The sequence below is a fragment of the Ursus maritimus genome, unplaced genomic scaffold (genome assembly GCF_017311325.1).
Source record: "Ursus maritimus isolate PB19 unplaced genomic scaffold, ASM1731132v1 scaffold_3, whole genome shotgun sequence".
Taxonomy (NCBI): domain Eukaryota; kingdom Metazoa; phylum Chordata; class Mammalia; order Carnivora; family Ursidae; genus Ursus; species Ursus maritimus.
The window spans coordinates 7,333,473-7,342,565 of NW_024425563.1; the positions used below are offsets into that span (position 1 = coordinate 7,333,473).

At 47.5% G+C, this 9,093-nt stretch overlaps 1 protein-coding gene across 2 annotated transcripts in view; it reads right to left on the reverse strand.

Annotated features, from left to right (window-relative positions):
* Window positions 1–9,093, reverse strand: part of CUL1 (cullin 1) — a 102,196-nt gene that overhangs the window by 3,554 nt on the left and 89,549 nt on the right. For both annotated transcript variants that reach the window (XM_040643862.1, XM_040643861.1), the window contains exons 12-17: window positions 7,336–7,384; window positions 6,831–6,962; window positions 5,526–5,643; window positions 4,297–4,373; window positions 3,753–3,884; window positions 2,807–2,899 (exon numbers count right to left, since the gene is read on the reverse strand). In XM_040643862.1, coding sequence (XP_040499796.1) covers window positions 2,807–2,899; window positions 3,753–3,884; window positions 4,297–4,373; window positions 5,526–5,643; window positions 6,831–6,962; window positions 7,336–7,384 — 601 coding nt within the window. The remainder of the gene's footprint in view (window positions 1–2,806; window positions 2,900–3,752; window positions 3,885–4,296; window positions 4,374–5,525; window positions 5,644–6,830; window positions 6,963–7,335; window positions 7,385–9,093) is intronic.

A 9,093-nucleotide genomic window follows, 5' to 3' on the forward strand; every position in this document is an offset into this window, starting at 1 on the left:
TGGTCCGAGGACATAACCTAAAGCCACGAAAGCAAGAGGCCTCTGGTCTAGTGACGAGGGCAGACCCCCGAAGCAGGACTGGGACACTGCCCGATGCATCTAGAGGGAGGTGACAGAGGTTTCCCTCGTGAGCCAAATCTGATGGAGGAAGGAGTGTGGAGCAGGGAGGGAGCAGCCGGCCCCACGGGCAAGACGACTCCCAGCTGAGACGGGCGCCAAGGGCAGCGCCCTCCCCCCCAGCCTGTCCTCCTGATGTGAGGACGAATGAGACAGACTCTTACATACAAAGGGGCAGATCCATTTTGTTACTAGAATTTGCAGATGTACATTGGAATAACTTGAACCATGACCAATAAATGATTTTCCTGACATTCAGTGAGACCAGTATTACCCTGACAGCAAAATCAGACAAAAACTTCCTAAGAAAACAACAGACCAACAGCCCTGTGAATGTAGACGTAAAAAGCTTCAAGAAAATACCAGCAAACCAAGCCCACCGGCATATAAAAACTATTATATTCCATGCCCAGGTGGGTCTATCCCGCGAACGCAAGGTGGCATACATGAAAAGCACTCACTGTTACCACGTGAACAGACAAAAAGCACATTTTTATCTCAATAGGAAAAAAGCACTTTAACAAAAGTCAACACTCTTTCATGATGAAAATACTAAAAGAAAAACAAGAATAGAAGGGAACTCCTTGAATAAAGGGAACCTAAGAAAAACCTACAGCTAATATCATACTTAACAGTAGCAAGCTGCAGCTTCCCCCCACAATCAGGAACAGGACAAGGACGCCCGCTCACAATCACCTCTATTCAACACTGTATCGGAAATTCCAGCCCAAGCAATCAGGCAAGGAAAAATAAAAGGCATCCAAACAGGAAAAGCAGAACTAGCTGTCCTTGTAGATGATAGGATAGCGTATTAAAAACCGCTGGAGAATCTTCAAAAAATTAAAAAATGAGTTCAGCCAGGTTGCAAGATACAAGATCAATATGCAATAATTAATCGTATTTCCATATCTAACAACGAACAATTTCATTTATAACAGCACCAAACCCAATACTTAGGAATAAATTTAACCAAAGTGCAAGACTTGCAGACACAAAACTGTGAAACACAATCGAGAGAAATGGAAGACGACCGTGTGAGTGGAAAGCCGGTCACGGTCATGAGTTGGAAGCCTGAAAACTGATGAGACAGAGACCCCCCCCCCCCACCCCGCAATCCGCAGTCGACGCAGCCTCTAACAATGGACAAGCGAATTCTGAAATTCATACGGGAATGCAAGGGACCCAGAACTGCCAACACAATTCTGAAAAAGAACAAAGCTGGAGGTCTCGGTTTCAAAACTTACTACAAAACAGCAACCAAGACAATGTGGTACTGTCATTGAGACAGACATAGAGTATGATTATTGGAAAAGAATTGAGAATCCAGAAATAAACCTATCCACCGATGGCCAACTGATTTTCAACAAGGCAGCACCAATCGACAGGGAAGGAAATCCTGGGCCCTGAATCGGGCAATGGTTCCTTAGGACACCAAAAGCACAAAACAAAAGAAAAAGAGGCTCTCTATACAGAATATATAAAGAATTCTTACAACTCAACAAGAAAAAGACAACCCAAATAAAAAATGGGCATGGGCAGAGGATTTGAATAGACATTTTTCCAAAGAATACATACAAATGGTCAATAAGAACCCGAGCAGACACTCAACGTCATCAGTTAGGGAAATGCAAATCAGAACTATGAAGAGGGACTGTTTCATATCCACTACGATGGCTATAATTTAAAAAAAAAAAGGGGGGGGGGAATGACAAATGTTGGTGAGGATGTGGAGAAACTGGACCCTCCTACATGGCCAGCGAGCCCCTGAAAGGACGCAGCCATCGTGGGGCAGTTTGGCTGTTCCTCAATGAGTTAAAGCCATCACGACTCGGATATTCCACACCCGGCTATGTACCCAAGAAAACTGAAAACATGTTCATACGACGACTTGTACACGAATGTTCACAGCAGTACTATTCCTAATAATTAAAATGTGGACACAACCCAAATGTCTGAATGGATAAACATATCCGTCTGAACGGTCCATCCACGTGTTTCAACCACAAAACAACATAAAAGCGATCTCCACGCTATCACATGGAGAAACCCTGAAGACATGACTACTGAAAGGCAGACAGAAAAGGCACATATTAAGACATCATTAACACAAAATGCCCGGAGAGGCAAATGCACAGAGACAGAAAGTAAGCGAATGGTTGTCAGGGGCTGAGAAGCAGAGGCCAGTTATTGCTAAAGGCCAATGGGTTTCTTTTTGGGATGATGGGAACGTTCTGGAATTGGACAGCGGTGGAGGCCGTATGACTTTGTGAAAACAAACTGAACTCTCTCGACATACAAATGGTGAATTTTATGTATATGAAATAGATCTCAATAAAGAATATGACCGATAGGAAGAATAACATGGTGATTAAGTGACATTTAAGCTTAGCAGAACAGCCTAGCTGGAAAGAGGGTTAAGAACGGATTAAACGAACGAGAGAAAGCATGTCGTGCTCACGTGCGTGCGTGTGCACGCCCATGTACATACACGTGCCTGGGCAGGCAGGCACAGGTCACACTGAGTTTAAAAATGAAGCTTTTTAAAAAAAATGTGCATCATTTATAACCCTAAGGCAAGTAGCTGTTTCCAGCTGAAGGCCTGCGCGTCGTCTCCCCGCTGCCCCCGTGCTCACGAGACGGAGGCGGCGGCGAGCTGACACACGCGAGAGGCCAGAAAGCGCGAAGGTACCATTTTGATCTGCGTGCTGTCGGTGAGCTGCTGCACGGCGTAAGCGTCCTCCGTGTTGTACTGAAGCAGGATCGCCATCTGGAAGGTGGACGCCTTTGAGGCCCCACGTATAGAAGAAAGAGAAGCACAATTTAAATGCGCGGAGAACCCTCCAAGAATCCAGAGCTTAAGTCTGCAGAACTTCTTTACGAAACACAGACTTCCAACAGACGCAAAGAATCAAGCAGACGTCCGTGAAAGAATACGAAGCGTCACAGCCCCCCCCGTAACGCGCGTCTTCCTGAAAGATCATTTCCCGCCTTTCGAACCCCGAAATAATTTCGAACCTTCTTCTACGTGTTGTGTATGTAAATACCTGCTGTTTATCATCCACACTCATGGGAATTTTGGTTCTGCCACACACAAGCTAGGATCCCGAGAAAGTCACTTAAATGACCTCGGGCCTCAGTTTCTCCTCTGTCAAACTGAAACAGGGGTTACACGTAGTTCTTACGGTTCGCTACCCGGTACTGCGGCCAGCACCGAGGGTTATTATTAACATGAAACTGTTCTGCCGAAGGAAAAGGGCTATTATCATAATCAAATACACGAAACTCCGGCTTCTGGAAGCTACACATTTAGTGCGCGTCAGGAGGGAGCTGTGCCAAACGCTTATTAAACACGTGATTTCACTTAATTTTCACATCACTTCCGAAGTGTAAGCACTAGCACCCCCATTTTGTGGAGAAGGAAACTGAGGCATCACTAAGCCGCCCGTCCCTCAGTGTGAACGCATCAGGATTCAGCTCATCTGACTCAAACCTGGGCTGTGTGACGACCACAGGACTTTGCCGGAAGCTTAGCTCTGGACTCTGTGGTACCCATCCCTGGATTCCGAGTTCTACAATTTGTCTTATCCTCATTTAGACTTAAGAAAATATATTCCAAAACAGAAAGGTGATCTTACCTGCAGAGTGTATCTATTTTTGAAGCAGTTGGTTACCAATTCTCCTTTAGACAGTTGATACAACCAAGTCAGTTTTCTGCCGCTGTGACGACTAGCGTAAAAGGCCGTGAACCGCTGGTAACTGCGCTCCAACTGGACAAAAGGACAGACCGCGTCGTGTGGGGTAGCTGCCTCACCGCACCCCACAGTCAGCATTTCTCAACACACACACCGCCCCAAGTTTACAGGACAAAATGCTTAGGACGAAAGTCAAATACAAATGTCAGGTGTTGGACTCATTCAGGCACTCGAGGGTCCCATCGAGAACCGTTTCGAACCGTGAGGCACGTCGGTTACCGTCGGGGGGGTGCAGCCGGGCACCCAGCAGGCCCTGCCGTCTCCGCGCCCACAGACGTGCTCGCTGGAGCCGCCGCCCCGGCCCGTGCTCACTGCCGCACGGCCGGCCCGCAGGAAGGCCTTCCGCAGGCACCCTGGGGGTCACGGCCAAGGCCGCCCTTCTCTTTCTGCTCAGCACTAACAGAACACAAGACAAAGCCACCCTTACCTCCGACGGCAAGGCAAACGTGCAAGACTGCTGGAAGGGCCAGGACCCGGAGCTCAGCACCTGAATACTGAAATCCACTGAGGCAGGGAATGAAACGCAGGAGCACAGTTAGTCCCGTGAACCGAACAAGGCTGCCGTTCAAGTAAACGTGGACTGCTTTGTATTAAAAGAAATACACTGAATGAAAAACTCTGCTTCAGTATAAAATGAAGAACTGACCATATTTCAGTTATATCGTATCGCTCAATTAAAATGAGTAAGAGGGGAAAGAGCCAGAAACTCTTTTCCTCTAGAGAGGGACAGTTTTTCATTTCACTTCTCGCTCAGACTTGTGACACTGTCAGCTTGCTCTGCTCCGGTCACTTTGGTTTTCTGCGGGGCCTCAGGGCCACTCCAGTGCCCCCGAGCTCACCCAGCACGGCCGCCTCTGGAGGCCCCAACTCAGGAAACAAAACCCCCAAATGTAAACAGCTCACTTCAGGATGTTTTGTGTAGCCCTTACGACCGCAAACACACACCCACCAACACTATATAGAATATATATATAAACCATAATTAGAACAGTAATTTCATCATCACAAACAGCTGAGGAGTCCACTGGCATCCCTGCCAGGTTTAACAATGGAAGAACTCTTTAGTTTTGGGGAAAAGTTCCCAGTTTTCCTTTAAAAAGACAGCATTACCATGTGAGGATGTCAGCATCATCGGCCCACGACCACAAGCGGAGCGCGGCCTGGCGCCCAGCCCATCCTCATCTCCACACCAACCCGGAGCCATGAGAGCTCTGCTTAGTCTGACGCTGTCATCTATACAGCCAAGTCAGTTTCTCGTAATTAAAAAAAAAAAAAAAAAAAGGTGCTAGAATGGATCTGAACTAAGGTTAAAGAAATTTATTAAACTGTGGAGCCCCGAGCTGGCAGGTGCCCAGGGTGGGACAGCCCCGTCAGAAAGCAGAAGAGGGCAGGGCTCAGCAACCCCAGCTCTCAACCGGCGGGGTCCCTGGGAAAGGCTGACGCGCTCTGTGCCTGTCATCTCCTAACGTCACACAGGAGGCAGGACCACCCCAGCATATCTGGGAGGCACTTCCTGCTTGTCTGTCCCGGAATTTCTGAGAAAGCATCAAGCACCCTTCCTTAACATTTTGTCACCTCTCTCATTTGCCACAAAGGGCATGACCTTCTCCAAGAACGCCGCCTGTAAAAGCAGCTCACACACACGTGGATACTCACAGTCCAGCGGTTCTGAATTCGTCAGGTGCTTTTTGAATTGCTCATTCAAATCTTTGCTCACGCCGATGTCTTGAAACATCCGCTGGAGTTTAGAGGTATATTCAAAACCACATGCTTGCTGAAATGAACCCAGATAACCATCTTATTAATTTCTACAGAAATGTAAGTGTACACGAGGGAATCTGGTGGAAATCCTAGAGCTCTATGAAAACGACAACTAAAGCTGGTGACACTGGACCACATCTCATGTATCAGTATGTACGGATTCAAGTGACTACGCTATCCAAAATTACACAGCCGTAAGCAAGTTGTCAGTCTTTACTCACACAGTAACTTTCACTGGAGCGTCTCAGCGCAAGGATAGCTAACAGAATACAAAGAGGACACATTTTATGCCTCTTATCCATTGCTGTGGGATGAACTGTGTCCCCCCCCCCGAACTCCTCCGCTGAAGCCTGACCCCCAAAGTGACGGTACTGGGAGGTAGGGTCCTGGGGAAATGACTGTTTAGAGGAAGTCATGAGGGCAGGGCAATCCTGATGGCATTAGCGCCCTTGTAAGAAGACACTGGAGTCTGCTCTCCTCTCGCCATGTGAGGACACAGCAAGGTGGCCGTCACCAGACTGGGAAGAGAGTCCTCACCAGAGAGTGAATCAGCCAGTACCTCGAACCTGGACTCCCAGCCCCCAGCACCGTGAGAACACACTTCTGTTGCTTAAAACCCCAGCCTGTGGAGTGTTTGTTACGGCGGTCTGAGCAGAATGAGACAGCCATGTACCTATAATTTCGGGTCACAGTGAAACATGTCTAAGCCACGTAACAGCAAGCACGGAGACCCGCACAGGCTCGGCCCAGAGGGGGCTGGTTCATCAGCTAACTGCTCCACCGTCCTCCTGCACTTACAACCGCAGACACTGAACTGACCCCAGGGCAAAACAAAACACCCACCACCTCCAAGCCCACCAGACGCGAGTGTGGGCTGAGCCCCGCAGGACGGTTCTGGCGCGTGCAGACGTGGCGAAGGCCGAAGGTGCGGAGCCAGCGATGCTCCGGTGGCGAGCGCAGCACAGCCTGGCCTGACGGGACAGCAGGGCCCCTGAACTTGGTGTGGACGCGTCGGCATAGCCTGTGGGGCAGTGAGGGAGGCCTGACCGCTCACAGCCCCCGTCGTGGGGCAGCAGGGACCGTGCCGTACAGACTCGTCATCTACAGACTATGGACGCTGCCCGCTGACAACCTGCAAACACTAACATCTCTAACGGTGACTTAAAAACTGGATTTTTTCTAGGACATGATTACATTTACCTTTAATTTAGAGATCATGCTTGCTTCGGCGTCATCGCTGGCACTGTTCTGATGCACGAGTCTCTTGGCCAGCATCTTCGCGTAGAATTTCTGAAACACGTCTTTATCCTCTATGTACTTGAAGACCACCATCTGGCGAAGCCACCAAGAGAGCGCGCTCAGTGCACTTACGACCCGCTGCCCCGAACACACGCCGGCAGCCGACCCACGTGCTTTGTTTTGTCTGGCCTGTGCGCCAACGTGTGTAGTGGCCAAAAATACCACCCCCAGCCTTGAAATATTTTCGTCAACCCCTTAAATCACATTAAGTTGGTCCAGACTTAGTGCTAATGAGAAAAGTACAAATGCTGAAATTAATGACTCCATTTAGGGAGTAAAACCAGAGATTCAAAGTAAAATAAACGATCCTATTAACTGTCACATTTCAGATGCCCTATACAAATAACCTTAAAACTTGCAGATAAACGGCTGGGGGAACCTGGGTGGGTAGCGCGAGGCGCCTTACCACTTGGTTGAGCGTGTCTTCTAGCTCTGCTTCTTCTGGGTTCTTGGAACTGAAATTAAAAAAAGAAAGAAAAAAAAAGGCATACTGTTTTCAAACAAATCGACAAACATTTAATCAGCAAGCACCACTGAGCCAAACTAACGTAACAGAATGTGGTTTTGCACAACTGGACGATCAGTCCTCTTCAGATCAGGCATGAAGAGGCAGGCGAACTCTTCTTACCTACGGCGATGTGGCCACCTTCCGCTGAAACTATCACGGAAGAATACATTTACGAAATCATCATTTAGGATTTCCAAGATCAAACTCAACAGGAGATACTTATTAAAGTTGCCCCAAACAGTCACACTTCCCTTTCAGATAATCTATTTAAATACAAAATTAATGAACTTCACCTTGGCAACTGCTTTCTACAATAGGCTTTAATTTAACTTTGAAAAAACCAAAAAGGCATATAGTTTTTGAAAGGCCTAATCATTAAAGGTAATGAAAGGGTTTAGACCACTGAAGTGTTGCCTTCCTCTGTGGTTCTGTCTACGTAACAGAGGGTTGTCTGTAACAACTGATTCTTTCTCTTCTATGAACAAATATTAACTGAAAGGGGATTGCAGGGTAAACAACATTTTTCAGGTTTTATGAGTCCCTCACAGACAAGATCCCCATAAATTCGTATAAAATGAACCAGCCACCAAACAAGTTCTGGAAAGCTCTGGAAAGGTGCTTCTTCTTAAGAACAGCTGGCTCAGAAAATCTAGTCCTATTCTTCACACGGGTAGGCAGGGCAATTTCTCTCGCTGGAAGAGTTTTACTTCTTAGCTCCATTCCCCGCCCAGCGTGTGCTCACTGAAGCAACGCTCCCAAGTGCCCGCCATTCTGTCTGCGTGAGCGGCCTTAACTAAGGAATAACAGAGCAAGAGACTTGACGAGGGCCCCTTGTGAAAAGGCAACGGATAAGGATAAAAAGCGTTCTGCCAAACAAACTGAAGGTCTACTAAAGCACATAATTAAAATATTGAAAATTTTCACAGAACCTAGCCTTAAAAAAAAAGAAATCAGGTCAGAAGAGTGAAGTCCATTTTTATTCCGGGAAGGAATACGTGAACGGATCTGACTAGAATCACTGAAGTACACACTGACCGGGCATTGCAATAAATAGAAAACAACCCCCTAATACTCCATTCTCACTGGCCTTGAGAAAATGGCTTTCTGGCAAAGTCAGAGAGCGAGCCAGTGACCTTATCAAACGTCTTCCATGTCTGTCAGGAAGACCACATACAGTTCTGTTAATACAGTAAATTACATTAAATTTGCTACCGCTGGGCCATCCCCATATTCCTAAGAAACTACACTATGTTCTGGAAAATTATTCTTTAGTTCCCTGATCAGTTTAGCCTGCTAACATTGTACTTAGAATCTCCCCAACTCTGTTCTAGGTGAGACTCGTTTGCGGCGTTTTTCTTGGCCCATGTAGGTATTTTTAGTTTTTTTTCTGCAATGGGGTTACGCGAGCCTTTGAGAGCTGTTTATTCATCTCAAAATCAGGACAACATGCGGGCCTGGGAGAGGACCACGCTTGCTGACGGACCTCTGGAAAAGTGAAACAAGCCTTGAGCATTTCTGAACTGAGAGGAGCCGTTAAGAGAGAGAAGCTGAGAAAACCCAAACACACTCAAAACCTGGAACCCGAGGAGCACAATGCAGAGGAGAGGAGCGCGCCGCCGGAGACCGCGGGGCCTCCAGCGCTCCACGCCGCACACC